Source organism: Myiozetetes cayanensis, unplaced genomic scaffold, assembly GCF_022539395.1.
Source record: "Myiozetetes cayanensis isolate MyiCay16 unplaced genomic scaffold, myiCay2020 scf42, whole genome shotgun sequence".
NCBI classification, from domain to species: domain Eukaryota; kingdom Metazoa; phylum Chordata; class Aves; order Passeriformes; family Tyrannidae; genus Myiozetetes; species Myiozetetes cayanensis.
The window spans coordinates 389,643-409,041 of record NW_026087654.1 but is presented as its reverse complement, the minus strand read 5'-3'; the positions used below and the strand labels follow the sequence as shown (position 1 = coordinate 409,041).

Sequence of the window (19,399 nt, the reverse complement as noted above, 5' to 3'; positions counted from 1 at the left end):
TCCTTGTCCTATCAGAACATGCCCTTGTAAAAAGTCCCTCTCCACCTCTCTTGTAGATCCCTCATTAGGTACTGAATAGTTTATGTACAAAAAAGTTGACATGCCAGAAGAACTACAGTGTGAAAAAGGCACACTGGCAAAAAAGCCTGTTGCCATAAAGGAGCACACAGGTTTATTTATATAACAAAGATCATCACCTCTTTGCTCTCCTCTCTCAGTTGTTGGTTTTTACATCAGCTGCATACAGGAAGCCCTAACAAGCTCAGACACTTAATTCCAAGTTTCATTAGGGAGGCAAAGCTTAGCTGATATGAATCTTTCCAAAATTAATGGACCCACAAATGTAAGCAAGGCCTCAAATGAACGGCAGAAATATCAGAAGAATTATATTAATAATTAACTAAGCAATTATTACTACATGATTAATTAATTATATTAAATTATTTATATTTCAATAAATACTATATATATAAAATCATAAAAATATAATTAATGAAAATAAATGCAGTAGTATTTCACAGGTGGTCAAAAGCACTTTATACTTTACAATTAAGAAGTTACTGCAGAAAATTCAGATACACAACCTCCAAAAAGTTAAATACAATGGTTTTGTTTGCCAAACAAGCATTGAACTTACTAGTCCTAAATTCAAAGGAAAATTATATATCGTTCTATATTTATCTCTTTTTCTTCTTGAACTGAAGCTCTGCTTAGCTGGGCAGGAGTGCTGCTTAACAAAGATATTATGGAAAGCTACTGTGGTCCAGTGGCTTTACTGCTTCAGGCACCTTCTTAAGTGGGGACACCTTGCAAGCAGGTGCTTAGCAGCCCTTCCAGCAGCTTGTCCACCTTGCTGCTCCTCCTTATTTCATTATCAGAGACTCAGCTGGAGGCAAGACCTGAAGAAGCAGACAGTGAAAAGCAAACATGCCTGTTCACAGAACCATTTCTGATCAGGACTCTCTGTTCACAAACAACGCTTTTACTGAATTGTGATCTCAACAAGACTTTCTCCCACAGAAGTCAGCATGGAAAGTTATGGACAGGACTTCAGCAGCTCAAATGAAGAACTCAATGCCCCTGCTCAAACAGGACTGCTGTCAAATAAGGGAATAGCACAAAGAGAAGCTTACATCTCCAGTGGCACTGGAAAGCCTTTTCTACTCTAACCCAACTGTCTAAAATCAAAAATGTATTTTAGTGCTAGTTCCATCATCCTCAGATAACTTTTCCTTCTTCCCATTATTTCATAATAAAATTTAAATTTCCCAAGTTTTCCAGTTTAACCATATCAATTGCCCCTTTTGCTCCAAGTACTTTGACATTACAGTTGTTTTAAAAATGAAAACAAATTTCTTGTTAAAAATATCTCAACGATGTACCTCTTAATTTTTAAAGTGTACTTGATTGTAAATTTAATCACAATATCTTACACAGAAACTGAGGTTTCTGTGAGTTCAGAAATAATGGAGTCACCATAAAAAGTTTAGGGAGTTATTGGAGCTGACTCTTATCTTTCAAAAGATTGCAATTTAATGGAAAGGCTTTCAAAATAAAAACATATTAAACCAAAACAAACACATTTCCAAGGGTACGGGGAAAACACTTATTAATTTTCATTTTTTTCATAACAAGTTTTTATTGGTTTATTTTACTAAACATGCAAAAGTGACAGGAAGATTGATGCTCCCTGGCTTGCTTTATTTTCCTTCATGAGAGTTATAAGCATAATATCATGTTGAACAGAGCAAAAAAATAAGTTCCTGGGATAATTCAAACTAAAAAAAAAAAAAAATACAAAGCCCAATGTCCAGGAAGACAGCCTGAACTTTTCTATAAGATCACTACTTTTCCTCTTATGCCAATATATAAAGTAAGAGAGTTCAAAAAGGTTAAAGGTTGTCTGTCTCTTTTCACACACACCAGCAAAAAAGTAATTCTCACTTGCAAGCTCAGCAGAGGAAAATGGTTAAGAATATCAGTGAGTCACTGGCACTCTAAAATATAAAGCACCATCAGAGCTAACCACCATATGCTGTAACAAAAGTAGAATGGAAGCTTTGATACGTAAATTATATCCGCAGGATATTTCTAATATAGACATCAGAGGCTTTTAATTCACAAAGCTGTCTGAATTCTATATGCTGATGCATTTCATGTTCAAATTAGTAGTGATGAAATCATCCCATGGTTACTCATGATGCTATGTTAATCTTCCTTTGGAAGTTAAACTTTCAATCAAAGATAAAGAATTTAATTAAAATTTTTATCTTCAGTGATTTTTTTTTTTTAATTTTGCAATGCTGGAATGAACTTACATAAGATGCCATTATAATCTCCATTTAAGTCCCCACAGAACCTCACCAAGAGTCTGAATATTTGAAATTAATATATAGCATGGTACCTCAGGTTGAATACTGCAGTAGTTTCTTCTAATACCTGTCAGCTTTCACACATACCACATTGCTTCTCCCCTTTCACTGAATGCCTCACCTATGCTGGAAAACCACACAAATATTTGAATACCACAATGGTATCTCGGGATCCCTGAACAGAAACACCGTAGCATTCACCAAAAATACCAAGTGTGGCCTTTGCAAAGCAGGGGACTGCTTTTGCTGAAATAAGCAGATCATATCTCTGGCTGGACCATCGGTTTGTCTTAAAAAAGGCAGGATTCAGAGATCTTGATTCTCTGCATACATCAGCAAGGGTAACCTTAGCATATGCCTCGGTTATTCCATCCCTAAAACAGGGAGTGATACTGACCTGCCTTTCCAAGCCACTACTGTTGAGAGAAAAAGCTCCAGGTTAAGTGGCTTGCATACCACAAATAGCAAAAGAGAATGCTTGCTGTCTAAAGGATATCCCCACATACAGGCCTTTTTTTTGCCCCCGCCCTGATTTACTGCAATGTGTTTTAGATGACTGTGACCTTGTATCAAAAGCTCTGTCTTCCTCCTCTGTTCCTTCCCTCCCTCCCCTCATTTCTCACTAGCCCTCCCTGGATGTTACAGCTCTTACCTCCCTAGCTCTCATGATGGGACCACACACAGTAATGCAATTAATGCAATCTTTCAGGAATCTCTTTTCCTGAAAGATAGAAGAGAATTACAGATCAAGAGAAGGCAGCCCTTGCATGCTGTATCTCACCTCTGCTTTTGTTTCACTGTGCCCGTGTGTCTTGGGTACATTCCCAATTTTGTGTTGTCCAACGCCACACGGAGGCAAGAGAGTCTCAGCCACGTGAGGCTCTTACACAACACAGTGGTCAACCTCAGACTGCTCCTGGGAGCAGCTCAAACATCCAGCCATGCAGCTCCTATTCCCTATTCCAGGGAAACATAACAGTGACCAAAAAACTACCAACATTCTGTTCCTGCTTGCCTATTTTATTTGCTCTTTGCTCTTCTGCTCAAACACTGACTCCTCTCGAAGTGGGAAAAACATACTTAGATGCCTGATGCAAAATAACTGGAGTGTGTTGGCCTTGGCCAGCTCCAGCCACCTGCCCCAGTGCTCACTCACTCCCCCCTCCTCAACAGGGCTGGGGGAGAAAAGAAGAGGTAGCTCATGGGTTGAGATAAAGAGTGGGAGATCACTTACCCATATGCATCACAGGCAAACCAGACTCATCTTCTGGGAAAAATAATTTATTGCAAATTAAAAGAGTCCTGAATAGGGAGAAACAAATGCTTTTTCACTCCTCCACTCCTACTTTTACCCAGGTCCAACTTCACCCCCAACTCCTCTGCCCTTCCAGCACCCCAAGCAGTATGGAGGTTTGAAGGTTGGGGGGATATGGTCAGAGCTTCTCTCAGCTCTTCCTTCCTCTTCACACTTTACCCCTGGCTGCAGCATGGCAGGGAAGTACCTGCTCCACTGGGATCTCTCCAGGAGAACCTTTGCTGGGGTGCCTGGAGCACCTTTCCCCACCTCCTGATTTCAGGAGTGAATCACATCCATGTGAACTATCTCATTCAATCAGATCCACCTCACATCAGTGTCTGACCTGTCCTGCTAATGGTGACCAGTTCACATTACAAGGGCATTTTAGCCATCAGCCACATATGGACTGAAAGTTCACCTAACAAATCCTTCTGTTTCCTTCCAAGGTCCACTTGGAAACCTTCTGAGCTAGGCTGCTTTTTTGGGAGCACTACACTTGAAGCAATGACAGGATTATCTGCTCTGACCTTCCCCTTATGTTTCAGAGCCCACAGAGCCCTGAGGTGATCATCAGCTCCACAGTTACCACTAGATGTTCCATGAAGATGCCCTTATTTTTGCCTCCCTGTTTACTCCACTGCCCTTTATTACTACTTTCTCTTTTCCTAGATATCCCAGTCAGTCTCCATTTCTCACTTTTACAATGCCTAAGATTCAGCCCACCACTCAGAGAAACAGAGACAATGGGGTAAATTGGGCAAATTGGGCAATTGCTCCAACCCACCTTCATGCTTCCAAATTGAACCCTCAGCTGATTTTCTTCGTCGTGCAGCCTGCAAAATGAAGAAAGTATCCCTTCCCAGCCACACCACAAGGTAATCTCACAGATCAACTCTGTCCCTTTTCTTGGAGCTTCTGCTGTGCTCTGGCACAGCTCTCCTTCATCAGTTCCTCAAGGAGTTTGACACTGTGAGTGGGTATGTCCTCCTATTCTGCTTCCACCTGAATCCTTTGAAGTCCCAGATACACATTCCATAGCTGATTTTGGCTCCCAATAGCCCATGAATCTATTCTTCTGACAATGCAGCTAGCTTTTCATGGTCAAAGCCCCCACTGAAAAAGATCTCTTCACAGTTCCTGAGTTTTGATTTTCTCCCCCATTTTGTCTTCTGAATTTTTTTCTATCCTACAGTACATGGTTTATTATTTCACTTCTTTTGGTATTTTATCTTCATTCAGTACATAGTATATCATCTTCATTTGTCTTCAGTTTTGTCCTAATACCTCCTAATAGTCTGGCTTTCTTTTCCCATCCAACAAATCATCAGCCAGATTGTTGTCCTTGTTCTCCACCAAGGGAAAATTGCCAAGTTTGAAATACATTTCTCCTCTACCTGTCTGTCTCTTCCTCTATCTTCTGTTTGGTCATGCCCCAGGCATTCATTATTGTTGGCTCTGCTTACCTGAAGTTTTCTGTACTGTTTTTCCTTCTTTAATATGTTTTTAGAGGCTGGTTAGAATGCTACCCTTACCTCTGGTGACTACTGACACACTACTGACCTTCAAAAACCGTGTTTTGGAAAGTCTGTGTCTCAGCTAGCAAGTTCTGTTCCTAACTATGCAAGCATATTTCTTCCTGCACACATATTCACAGTCTCTTTTTTCACCACAGGCAGCCTGAAGTGCTTACTCAGTATTCATTGTTGTCTACTTGCACAGCTTTCGGGCTTAAAATCTGCCAGTCTCGCTGCCACAGAAACTGTCCTGTTTGCAGGCTTCAAAGCTAATTGAAAAAACCCTGTCAGCAATTACAGCTGTATTCTGGGTTCAGTTCAGTAGCATTACATCCAAGCACTGTAAAAATAATGCCACAAGGGAACTGAGACGACTGTATTTATACTCATAAAGTTGATCATTCTATGAATGAATTGGACCCATTGAGGGCACAATTAGAAAAGTCTCCATTTGAGAGTCAACGGTAAACATTTGGCTCTTAGAGTCAGGCAAAGTAATGCTTCCAGATCCAAAAAGCAGTCCTTTTTGATGCAGTGCCTCAACAGCAGGCACAAAACGTACAATTTCATTCCCTACAGAAGATGCAGGATTTGAGCTACTCCCTGAAATATTACCCAGAAAACGATAAAATCCACAATGAATACATTTTTAAGTCCTGCCTTCTCAAATGTGACCAACCACTAGGAATCACAATCGGGTGAGGTCAAAAATGAGGATAATTAATGCAATGTTTCCCTCAAAGTGGGCTGAAGATTTTGGTGACTATAAAAATAGATGATAGGAACTTCTCTTAAACATAAAGGTGGCCATCAAGCCCACAAAGGTAGTATAACCTTTTTTACCTCTGGTCTTATACCACCACAGCTAACAGCAAATGGCAAATTGATCTAAGGACTTCAAAACTCTGCATGGTATCTGAAAGAATCCACATCAAAAAATTTCTAACACAATGTCTATTTGAGATGTTCCTGCAGAGAAAACTTTAAGTCAGCATTTTCTCCAAAGAAAATCTTTCCCCTAAAGCAACGATTCTGGTTTCTACAAAATAGCTATTTTTATTACTGTTTTAAACAATTTTTAAAAAGAAGACTTGATAAAAGGTGAGAAAAACAGGAAACTTCTCATTTAATGGAGAGTTTAACAATGAATAATCATTGAAGAATAAGAAGGACATTGAGGTGCTGGAGCGGGTCCAGAGAAGAGCAACCAGGCTGGTGAAGGGACTTGAGCACAAGTCCTATGAGGAGAGGCTGAGGGAGCTGGGATTGTTTAGTCTGGAGAAGAGAAGGCTTAGAGGTGACCTCATCACTCTCTTCAACTACCTGAAGGGAAGTTATAGCCAGGTGGGGGTTGGTCTCTTCTCCCAGGCAACCAACAACAGGACAAGGGGACATGGGCTCAAGCTCTGCCAGGGGAAGTTTAGGTTAGATGTTAGGAAGAAATTCTTTACAGAGAGGGTGATCAGGCATTGGAACGGCCTGCCCAGAGAGGTGGTGGATTCACCATCCCTGGAAGTTTTTAAAAAGAGATTGGACATGGCCCTTAGTGCCATGATATAGTAATTAGAGTTGGATCAGGGGTTGGACTTGATGATCTTGGAGGTCTTTTCCAACCCAATCTATTCTAGGATTCTATGATTCTATGAATTGGCTATGCATCAGAATAAACATAAACTCCAGATTGTACCAAATACCTGACAAAACAGAACCTCAAACTTTTATCTATTGTCAGAGGAAGAAGATGACATATGACTTGCACTTGATTTTAGAAAAATAATAGCTTTTAGAATTTTCTTTTTGGGCATGAATTCAGAGACCATCAGTATTTAGATGTATGCATCAAACAGACAACAGGATATACTCTAGCTAAGTTTTTAGCAAAGTTTCAATGCCTGGGTGTTTGGGGGGGGGAGTTATAGTAATTTTTGTTGTCAGAAATAAAAGATTTACACTGAACACATTGAGCTGTGCCTTACTTACTGAGAACTATTGAAACATCTGCTTTACTCCTGAACTCCACAACCCAGCAGCGCTCCAGGATTACCACTTCAGAGGCATCAGAGCTCTGTGAGACAAAGATGACAAAACATTAGGATTTGGAACCTGACTGGGAAGTCCTTCTGTTTGGCTGTTCACAGTTGATGCAGCATGTAGATAGAGAGACAACAAAGAATAACAGTCACCAGGCAGATGGATACAGGCATTCTTTAATTACTGTTCTGTGCCATACTACTTCAGCTAGATGAGTTATAAAAGGAATAAACTTTTAGTAAAGACTATGCAGGAAAGTTTAAAAAGTAACTCAGTATTTTTTGTTTTTTTTTCATACTTCAAGTATTCAAAAGCTTAGATACCATTTCACTCCTAAGCAAGTCAGGCAAGCCCAACTCATTCAAACTTCCATATTTACTAATAAGGCTGAATCAAATGTCAGATTCTATTCAAAGAGTAGGATATTTTTCAAGTGAACAAGATAACATATAATCTTACAGAAGGCATTTCTCTTCAATTTTTATTTGAAAAGGATTTTTTTATCTTCTCTTGAAATTTCGAATATGGTCTCTGGCTATGCAATTCAAATGACATTAAGTGATATGGACCCATTGCAGAGTGCAATAGGATACAAATTACCACTATCATTTTTTGTGAGTGCTTTGCAGAGGAGATGCAGGCTCTCCTAGTTTAGTACGTGTGACTCATTTTTCAGAAGAGTGAAGCTATCAATCACTCCCTCAGAATTAATCTTTTTTCCCCTTAAAACTTTTATTATCCATTTTTTATCCCTAACATCTGGTTACAAATAATCCTTTAGAACATGTACCCATTCATTCCCTTCATTCCAGGTTTTCAACATGAACATCACAGAGCTCATTCTCTAATCCCTGCAGAACTCATGGAAGTAATGTAAAATCTTAATTTTAACATTCCTTCCTCAGGTGCTACTTTATTCCAAGTGATCCTAAAGATGAAAAACTTTTCATATCATAGACCTATTTTACCAAAAGCCTGAACTTTAGTTTCACACACCTGACACTTAAAGAATGATTTCATAAACCAGTTCACCTGCCTTGTCTATCCCTTTCTTGTCTATCCCTTTCTCTGCATTTACATTGTGTTATTTGGCCTGCCAGAAGCAGACTCGAACTTTTTGCCAAGAATTTCATGTTCTTTTCAAGTGGATGCATTGCCCCTGCATTTTCTCACAAAAGGACCCTTAACTTACCTAGTAATATCAGTTTCTTTCATGAGCAAATTAGTGAAAATTTAATACAGTAAGACTGTAAGACTGACTACTAATATAACATGTAACACTTGAACGTCTAACAGTGATTGCCTGGAGAATGTCTGTATTTAATCCCTCTCACCTTTTACCACTTACTAAATGAATACTCCAAACCCGGTTATCAAAATATAAAACAACATCCAAAGGCAACAAGAGGTTAAAATAAAACAGAGGAGCGTGAAAAAGAAGCACATTATCTTATATTGAAATGTGCCAGAATTCAAGAGAGAAGCCGTAATAGACTAAGAAAAAGCAAGCAGACTTTTCTAGAAACCACTTGTAAATTGATTTCTTTGAAATATTATTCAGGTTGCCCTGGTCTAAAATGAGAGTATTGCTACATAGATTGAAAAAAAAAATCTAACTAATTTTTTTTTTTTTTTTAAAGAGAGACAAGGAGAAAGTAGTGAAACAATGCAGTGAATTTTGGGAGAAATACAAGTGCTACTTTGGGAACTTTTTAATTTATAGAATCCAGCAAGTCAAGCACACATGGTAACTCAGGCGACTCTCAGGTGCTCTCAAGTCAGACATTCTTTGAGGTTCTACCAAGGAAAGCAAAACACAAGTCTTTATGAGCAACAGCTTAAGTCAGTTTGAGAAAATCAGCAACAATAGTCCCAAAACCCAAACAGGAGACTAATTAGAAAGAGTTTTCCACTATCAGCAACGATGCTGGTAACTATTTTAATTCTTCAGATTTTGAAGCGCTGATATAATCTCCCAGATAAACCCCACTTTTTCAAGTGGATAATGCAGCCTGAAGGTAACAGGTTTGAGACCATTTAACACTCATCTGTGAATACAAAAACACCTTCTACCCGCTCTCTCAAAAAAAAAAAAAATTGAAATGATTCTTAACACCTTTTCCACCTTCCATCCCTGTTTAAAATGGTTCTTCTGATGATATTAATGCTCCACAGATGAAACACAAACATGAGAAGTCCCCAGACTTAACATTTCCTCTAAAACATACATCCCTGTTAAGTGAAAGCCTGTGACTGTATAAAGAAATGCAACTCCCTCTTGGTGTGGCTTTCAGGCAAGTCAGCTGTTCAGAAAGGCCAGGAACGGAGAAGCACAGCTTCCATATAGTTTGCTACAGCTACCAAGACTTAAAAGAGTTCATATTTTGATCTGCATATGATAGGCATAACCCAAGCAAATTGGCAAAGGGTTGGCAAAACCAGCTTTCAAATAACGAACAAGAATTTGTGTCAGCGCAGTTTGTCTCACAATGCAGTTGATATGCAACACCATCTACAAACATGAGAGACAGTGAGATTTCAAGCTCTCTGCGTTTTAAGACAGCAGATGCTGTAGCACAAGAGTCTCTTTTTATAGATAAGTTACTCTACTCTCTGCACCAGTGGAAGCTGGAATGAAGCAATGTTGCCACTTCAAATGAATCTGAGTGGTTTTCCAAGATACACAAAGAAGAGCAGTGATCAGAGAACGTGCACTTCCTTTTTCTGTATGTGAGAGGGAACAAGAAGGGAAGCAAGAAAAAGGGATGAAAGAGCATAGGGCTGCCAGAAAATGAAGCACATGTTGCTGTAAAACATTTCCTACATCCTGACATAAACCTGAAGAAAAATACCTTCAGGATTACTATTATGGCAGACTTTTCATCATTTAGATGAGCTATGCTATGCTCTGTCACACAAAAAGCTAACAAGAAATTTACTTACAAATGAAATGACAAAACTGTAATCAAGGAAACCATTATGCATATCTGATAAAGGATCAGCTTTGTTTTTCAATACCTGAAGAGATCAAAAATTTCTCTCATTTCAGTGCAAAACATGAGCTCATCTGGACTAGCTCTTATTTTATTTTTTTCTAGGTTTTATTTTAATAAAAGGGTAAATTCAAATGATATGGTCTTTGTGCATGGAAAACAGGATCAAAGTCAGATCTGTAATACTGTGTGAAGGTCTAATATATTGGGATTTTTTTCTTCCTGCCATTGGTACTCTTGGATAATTGTTTTAACTGCATCAATCCAAATGTCAAACAACAACTAGACCTTGAACTATTACATCTTCCTCTAAATACTGACAAAGTCTACAGGCACTGCACCAGGACCAGGCAATTATTTCAAAACGCTGATTTCAGGAGGCAATTCAACGATTCATAGATCTGAATTAAATATCGCAGTGAAACTGCTCAAGAAGAGTCCCCAAATCTAGAATTAGCAGAAACCTTTTCAATTCACTTTCCCAAATGACTGGCCAAGCTTTGCTGTCAGTATGGTGGTGTAAAACATTAATAAGTCCATGACTGTCTGCTGTAACTATGAATTTCAGAGCACTGAAGACACCCCTATTTCTGTGGAGTCCGTGCCTAAAGCTGAAGAGACAATCACATGTATGAACAGGCGTCTGCTAACTGCATATTCACACCTACATAACTGTACTGAACTGACATCCATCCTTCATGTATGTAGCTCCAGATGCACAAACTGGAATTTGTAACTATCTTATTGCAGACTCCAGGCCTGTAATGTTTCTTTGGACTGGGGAGAAAAGAAAAGAAAAGAAAAAAAGAAAGGAAGAAAGAAAGTTTAAAAAAATGAAAGCACTGGGAAACTTTTGAAATGTCGAAGAGAACAGCACGTTTCAGCTATTTTTGCATTCCTGCAAATCTGACTCCATGTACCGTTGTGGGAGGGGGGAAGAAGTGTGTCATTGTGAACTAGTTTTACAATAGGAGATTTGTTGCTGGAGGTAGGGAGGGGGAAAATCTACTGCTAGGTATGGTATATCACGTAAAGAACTAAACTGACAGTTAAAATTAGAAGTGACATTCCAACCAACTCCTCTGTGTTAAAACAGTTAAGTAGAAAAGTAAAGCTATAGCACTGTAGAGAGAACAAACACTACAGGAAGTAAAATCTCCTCTAATAAGACATTATTAAAAGCCTCCACAGTCAACTGGAGGCAAGGGTGTGCATATAGTGTGTAAATTTCACTGTTTATTTCTTTTTAAAGCATCTTTTCACAAACTTGAAATAATTAAAAGCCTTATAGACTAGAGGTGCTACATACACCAAACTACTTAGGGTTTTTTTTCCACAGCAGTTATTTTCTGCCTCCAAAATTTAAAATTATTCTTATGATTAAAAAGAATTAAAGATAGAATTTTTACAGAAAGGTACCAAAACATATCTGAAATGAAAAAAATATAGTCACATATATGTAACACAAAAGGCTATGCAGCAGAACAAAAAAAACACAAAAATACTTTCAAAATGCAAACACAGAGTTGGTTTCAGTTCTTACTTGCTATTAAAGAAAATATTTGCAACAGAAGAGTTTGCCTGAAGGGACTGGTAGCAGCAGGTGAAGTTACTTTGAATCCGCATCACCTCTCTCACCTCAAACTGCGAAGTCATCACTGTCCCCCACTTACTAGAAGGCAGATATAATGGAAGTCTTAGAGGAAGAGATGGTGACTGAGGAAGCCTGAAAGACCAGGTATTTGGGCATCTGCAAGGCTGCTGTCAGTAATACACAGGCTAAGAGCTCACCTTGCAGCAGTGGAAAGCAAAGTGAAGTGCCTGCTCCTCATGAGCGACCCTTCCCTAGTTCAACCACCTGGCTACAACCCAACTGTGTAAACCCAACTCAGAAAAATCTCAGTGCCCTCAGACTCCCACCCAAGGCTGGTTTTTCCAGGAATAGAGTCAGAAGACGGATGATACGGACACCACCTCTTGGCACACCTACAGTGTGACCAAAGGTCTGAAACACGTGATGGCATTCACGATAGCCCAGTGTCAACCTAACTAGCTCTGACACCAACAGCAGCAAAGACCTAACGGCACTTAAAAAAGCACGAGCTGTACAACTTGCTTATGACCCCGAGTTTTTTCAACTTCTCTGGTACTGGCAAATGAGCTAGTCAGACTGATAGTAGCTCAATAATGTGGGCATGTGCTCAGGACGTGCTTTTGACTACGTTACAAACATTACCACCTACGTTTGCTATTTTGGCATTAGCACAGACGAGGTTCATCGCTCCACAGAATTAAGTACAGCATTTTTATATATTCAACAAGAAAAAAAGGAACAGGAATTATCAGGGTAATATCATTCACAAACAGAAAAGCTAATATAGTCTTTAGTTTACTTCAGTGTATTTCTACAGCAATATGTCCATTACTGAATAGAGTAAAAAAAAAAAACTGTTCTGATTTTGAGGCATTAACAAAGGACTCCACAGCAATCACAAGCATATAATCTGCAGAATAAAAACCAGCCCTCTAAATGCTAGCAATCAGTATTCAGTCATCTGAAATCTCCTTTAATATTATATATCCTTCTGCCATAATAACATTCTCATCCTGTGTCTATTAAGTAACGCAAAGCCTACGACCTGTGTGATAAGGAAAAATACGCTTGCTGGGCATCTGATGAGGTGCTTCAATTACTCCAGGCAAGCTATAACCTGGTAGTTCATTACAGCCACCTTTACAAACCATCAGCTCACTTGAAAGATACTCACATCATCTTTTACAAATAATGAGCTACCCACTGTGATTAATCCATCACGCAATGCTACCCGATACCAACTTCAAGCTGACAATATAATACCACTAATCTGCATTCACCCTGGAAAATGTTGACTGACATCACCAAATAAGTTCTGCAAAGCAGAAAACTACCTTTAATAGACTATTACCTTCAACAAATGTGAATACCTAACCAAAAGCAGTTTCTTTTTCATTTTCAAAATGCATTTGTAATAATAATAATAATGTAAAAATACACATTCACTCAGTTAATTATTTCAGCTTAAAAAAAAAAATAAGTCTCAAATTAGCTTTTCTAACAAAGTTAGTTATATATAGTTTAGATACTAATTAGTTAAGTTTTTCAAAGTCACATTCTAGTGCAAGACTCCAGTGATCTATCACAACACGTACTTCAGATAATACACTTTTTAAAAGAAAATTCTCCCTCTCTGTTCTACACTTTTTGGTAGTTATTTAAAATATGCGGTAATAATCTTTGCTCAGTTGCCAACATATCGCCTTTTTTCTTCAAAAATGTTAAGATACCCTGGCCACAGCTTTGCTCCCAAAGAGATTACAGTAATCCTGTGAATTCTGGTATGTATGAGCACATGCATGCTTAACATAAAACTGACATACAATATTTCCAAGAGAACAGCTGTATCAGACCCAAGACCCATCATTCTGCCTGCAAGTGACATAGGAAGTGTTCAAGGAAGAGAAAAAGCGGGGCAGCCACGTGCAGCCCTCTTTCAGTTCCCTGCTGTTTTCACATCAGGGTTTTTCCTCAGATGCCTTTTCCACTCACTAGCTCTCAATGATGCTCTTCTTTCCTGAGAGCAGCTACAATTTTTTCCAACACATCTACTTTTAGCATCTACAGCATGGTATCACAAGCAACTCCAGTATTTCCACTAACCACTCCATGAAAAACCACCTTCTTTTGTCCATTTGCAATCCAGTTCTCCTGCCTTCATTTAACATCACACTGGAAGAGGCAATAAACCATTAAACTTTATCTCCTTCTTCAAGCTGTTAATGATTTTTCAGATTACTATCAGAGGTCATCACCTCTCACACAGGCTGAAAAGTTTTATCTTCTTCACTCCTTGTCCTGAAAACTCTAATAGACCTTTCTCTGGAACCTTCCCAGTTTCTCTATGTCCTGTGAGATGAGGGGAAATGAACTGCATGGTGGATCTTCACAGACAGAGCTCTCTGCTTTGTTCTCTCCTTTTTCAACATCTCCTAACATGCAATTTACTTTTTTTACCACAACTGATCATCCATCTGCCCTTCTAATGGAAAGGTAACTCTCTACAGATCTCATTCTGGGGCAGAGAGGCAGGAATAAGTACAAAGCCTGTTATTTTGATGGGAAACTTTTATTATTTTTCTTCACATGTAACTTCACACTTATGGACGTTGACCTTTATCTGCTACTTTATTGCTAATTATTTAGACTTCTATGGGCATTCTATGATTACTCACACTTGATCCCCCCCATCCTGACTATTCAGTGAGTTTAGTATCAGAGTTTCTCACCTCACTGCCTACCTTCTGTTCACCATTTATGCAGATGTGACAGTACCAGGCTCAAGACACATCCCTGCTGATGCACTCCACTGTAAGAACTGCCCAAGCAGTTCCTAGACCTTATATCTTATTCAACTAGTCATGTATGTAATAGAAGAGAGGAAGTCTAGCAATGGAGTGATCGGCATTATTTGTATCAGAAGGTGAGAAAAACTACATTGAAAGGCAATCAAAGAATGTAAGCGTATGAAGTGAACCAATACAGGTGCTTATAGAACCATTTTGCCTGCGCTCTTGGAAGTGAAAGATGTTTTGAGGAATCATTACAGATGGTTGATTTAAATGATGCACAAACTGCATGTGCAATTATTCAAATACATTTAAAATAGGAACATCACAAACGACAACACAAATTACAGTACAATATGGCATTTAAAAAATATTTCAAGTACAGAGAAAAACAAGACCACACTGCATTTCACTGGTTGGCCTCCAACAAGTAGGATGTTGTGCAAATGAACATTGCAGAGAACTGTGCTTTATTTAAGGCTTTGCTTCATGCAACACAGAACTCCAAAGAGAGCCTCAGGATGGAGCTTCCAACCCTTCATAACAAAATACACTTTTTAACCTTTCTTACATTTTCCCCTGAAAGTTTTCCCAAAGTGAAAAAATCAATCCAAAATTCACTATATGCTATCAACTTTTCCCATAACCTTAGAATAAAAAATTGAAATAGAAACAATGCAAAAATTAAATTATTTGAATATTTTTAATTATAAACCGTAAGTGCTAATATATCCAATGTATGTATTTGTAAAGATAATTCCTTCTCTTCTGATTCCTTGGACTGCCCACAGTGACATTCACTTTTATTTGACAGCAAGCTATGACTCCCTGCCCCAACCACCCTGAGCTTTAATCTTCTGCACAGCACTTTCAAAAGAAGCAAACAGAATATTTTTCAGGATGCTTAAGACTTGGCATGCTAAGAGATGGGTGTTGTGTCATTAGATATAGTCCCTAAGAGGATCAGAAGAATTCCTAGCAGACCTGTAAATTGTCATCAGGCCCAACGTCAGCAAACACCAACTTCTAAACAGGGAATCAAATAAGCATTTTAATTCTTTTTAAGCTTCTTCATGTTAACTTCCTCACTCTTCCTCCAGCTTTTGTTTTTCCTCTTGTCTCCTTCTTGCAGCTAAAGAAATGGTGGCCCTCCAGACACTCCCAAGCTCAAAGGGGCATAAGAAGATATGCCAGAGCAAGAATGCTCTGCCTTTAACCTGGGTGTCTGTGTTCTTTGTAAGAGCAGCAGAATTAGGCCCTTAAAATACAGCAGATATGTAGATAATATGGAATATCATTTTTGAGCCCCCAGACCACACTGAAAAACAAAGGTGTTACAGCCATGGAAAAAATTATGAGGGCTTTTTATATTTCCCAGAAAAAACTTTTCTTCTCATATTCCCTTGCAACAAATAAGTCACTTGACATAAAAGGCAGAGTGAGCAAGTCATGTGTGGGCACCCAGAGAAAAACCACCTAGGTTTTAAGCTCTCAATTTAGAAAGCTTTCATCATACTCTTTGAAACAAGACTTACTAAATCTCATCAGTGTTATTTTTAAAAAGAAAAACATTTCCCTTCCCTCCTGATTAACAACATTTTATTTCTAACATGGTACTGGCTTTCTGGCCTTCACAATTACATCTCAGGAACTCTCTCACCAAACAGGACCTAGTAAAGCACTCATATGACGAATTGCAGAAGTTAGATGCTTGGTAATGAGGAGACAAACATTGTAAGCAGCAAGAATAATTTAGTTAAAATTATTTAGTCAAAATAAATACCAAAGGAAATTGTGAAATCTCACAAATATTAAGCTCGCTCCACTTTATTCTGAATAAGCACATTTTTATAGAGATTTTGGAAACACAAGTACCTCAGCACAAAAAGGAAAATACCTTTTGCTTTACTAGAACATCACGTATTCCCATTTTAGAATATTTGTAAAAATGGTAACTAAGCATGAACAAATGTTTAAAATGTTCACGGAGACAACTGACTCAGGACAAAACCAGCCAGATATCAGCAGAAGGACACTTCTCATTAAACAGTTGTTTCATCTCTAAGCTCTCAGGCCACCCTCTAGGGAAACCAACACAGCACTTTCAAATATGAGCTTTGGAATGGAAGATGCCGTTTTACAAACAACTAAACTGATATAACAGCAAAAATTCATAACTCTGCCAGATAACAAATATATTCAACGGGTCGGAAAATAGAATCTATGAGGCTCAGTGTGATCTCTCCCCTCCACAGCCAACTCCTCACCTTCCACCAGCCATAAACTGCCTGTCTCTTACCCTCAGGAGGCAACTGCTTTCTCAGCTCTTCCCTCCACCGAGAACACCCTGTCTCTCTCATTCCACTTCCCTTCCCAGGAGCTGCCTTTTGTTTCCGAGACGGTAAAACCGACCTGTATTTAACTGAACTCTGAGCAATGGTCTTCACCTTCTATCCAGCTTTGAATACTGAAGTTCTGATTTCAGACCTTAACAAAGGCATTTGTGATCAAGACCTTGTCACTTCTCAGCTGTGTCACTTACCCCACAGCCTCCAGCTACTGATCTCTACCATGTTCTTGCATCAGATACATCCCAACTATCATTGTTCAGAGTAACTGTGCACAAAAAGAAAATAGGGAGTAATGAGCCCATAAAAGAAGTTTTAGGAAAGGTAATTTCAACAATCAGGAAAGAAAGATCAATAGCTAAGTATGTGTGAGCAAGGAGGGTACCTACTTGTTCGAGCAAGGACACCATCCCATGTTTAAATTCAAACTACATTTAGTGACTCAGTGTGCAGTTCAAATAAAGTTTTCAAAGGTACCTTTCAAAGAGTAGCACTGGGGTTTCTAACCTATTTAACAGAAAATCTTTTTTAAATAATGATGAGTAAATACATTAAAGCAAACTTTTATCTGTACCTAGACCTCTTCCACCTTGTCTCCATAAATCTCTTCTTTCTATATTTTACAAAAATCAAAGTAGATTTAATAAGGAAACCATAAAATTCAGTCCCAAACTGCAAACTCCAGCTATGTAATCTGTATTTGAAGCCGTGAGCATGAAGAACAAACGTGTCCACCTGCAGAAACTACTATCAGCCTTCCAGATTCTCAAATATTGAAGTATTGTGTTCTACACTCAAAGCAGAAGGAAAAATTAATAGAGGCATTACAAAAAGTTAGATTACTCAAATGCAATTATCCAGAAACTGACTGTTGATTACAGCATCAACAGGCCTTAAATATTTATTTATATCTAAATACTGTTTCAATACATTTCATGTGCCTCGATGTAGTGTAGAGTCTGAGGTCTACAGTACCACATTTTGGCTATAAACAGCAAGCATAAAACTGATTGTTAAAATTAGTAGTAAGCGACAAGTTCTAATATGCCTATAAATACATATGCTTCATAAAATCATAATAAATATATTCAAAACACTGATTCAACACATGTATTCATAAACATAACAAAAAAATAAATTACAACTTCCATCTTTTAAAGCATTCCACTTAAACATGGAGGCTTTTTTCAAAATAGTCTACCAATTAATAGTTTAATTCAGGCTTTTATAGTCACTGGGTAAGGACAGCTAAATGCTAAGTGCTTTCACTTCCAACAGACACTTTAGTTTGTGTGTTATAAATGACTTTATCACAAGGCTGTGCAGCAGTTTCCTCATAAAGTTATTAGTGGTACTTTTATAGTGACACAAATCATTTAAGATTCAAGTTGAAAAGAACTTTAGCATTTCCTAAACTAACATTATGTGAGGAGTTGTGTTTTAAGGGAAAACATCAGGACTCCTCAAAAAAAAACAAACAAAAAAACCCAACCAAACAAACCACAACTGTAGAAAAAACAAACAAACCCAACCCCACCCACCAAAACCCAAAAACTTAACACAACACCGTAGTGAGAGTAAACTAAATTTCAAAAAAATTATACATAGTAAAAAGAAAAAGAAAACTTTCCAGAAAATTCAGTAGATCAATTAGTTCAACTCAGCACTTTCCACACCTTCAACTAGAAATGAATCAACTTGTTTCCAGGCTAGTGCTCTGAAACCAAAGTTCCCTTTCACAGGTTCAGAAGTTGCATTAAAGGTTATTAAAACTTAGAAAAGCGCTTCACAGGAGAGGAAGAAAAAGAAGATACCTGTGCACAAGAAGCAGATGTTGGACAACTGACTGGTTATTTTCACTTCAAACATTAAAAGGAAAATTTAGAAAAGTCCATCCACCATGTAAGTGAAAAGAGAGCATCCATCTTTTCTCGTCTGTTTTTCATCAGTCTGTCAACTCTTTTCATTTAAGAACGTTCAGTAAAAGTGGTCTATAAACAGAGATGGAAAAGCTTTCCCAGGAAGGTACATGGAAGAAACAATATGGAAAGGAGTCACTGAGGTAAAATGTAACACTAGATTCAAGACAAAGAAGTGCTTGTTCTTTGGAAGTACTCATGGCTGTTTAGAAACTCACATTAAAAAAACACAAACAAACAAACAAAACAAAACAAAAAACCCCCACCAAACCACACACACATTAACACACACACCTGTTTTCTTTAACTTCCACCACAGAAAGTTGAGAAAAAGAAAAGTAAGGCTATTTCACAGACTACTTCTAATGAAACAAATGTCAGACTATTCCATCACCAAGATAATTGTCTCAATTTGCTTCAGAATTTGTTCCAATAGTCCGCCTGTTATATCAAAAATGCTGCACAGTAAAGAAACCAGGCAAGAATAGAAATATTTTGAAACCTTTGTTGTTTTCCAGGGAAAGAATACTGCTTATCACTTC

The 19,399-nt window shown here is 38.2% G+C and overlaps 1 protein-coding gene across 6 annotated transcripts in view; it reads right to left on the bottom strand.

The window, feature by feature from the left end:
- The window catches only part of INPP4B (inositol polyphosphate-4-phosphatase type II B), a 312,544-nt gene that overhangs the window by 201,114 nt on the left and 92,031 nt on the right, over positions 1–19,399 (bottom strand). For all 6 annotated transcript variants that reach the window (XM_050330616.1, XM_050330613.1, XM_050330615.1 and 3 more), the window contains one exon: positions 7,164–7,248. In XM_050330616.1, coding sequence (XP_050186573.1) covers positions 7,164–7,248 — 85 coding nt within the window. The remainder of the gene's footprint in view (positions 1–7,163; positions 7,249–19,399) is intronic.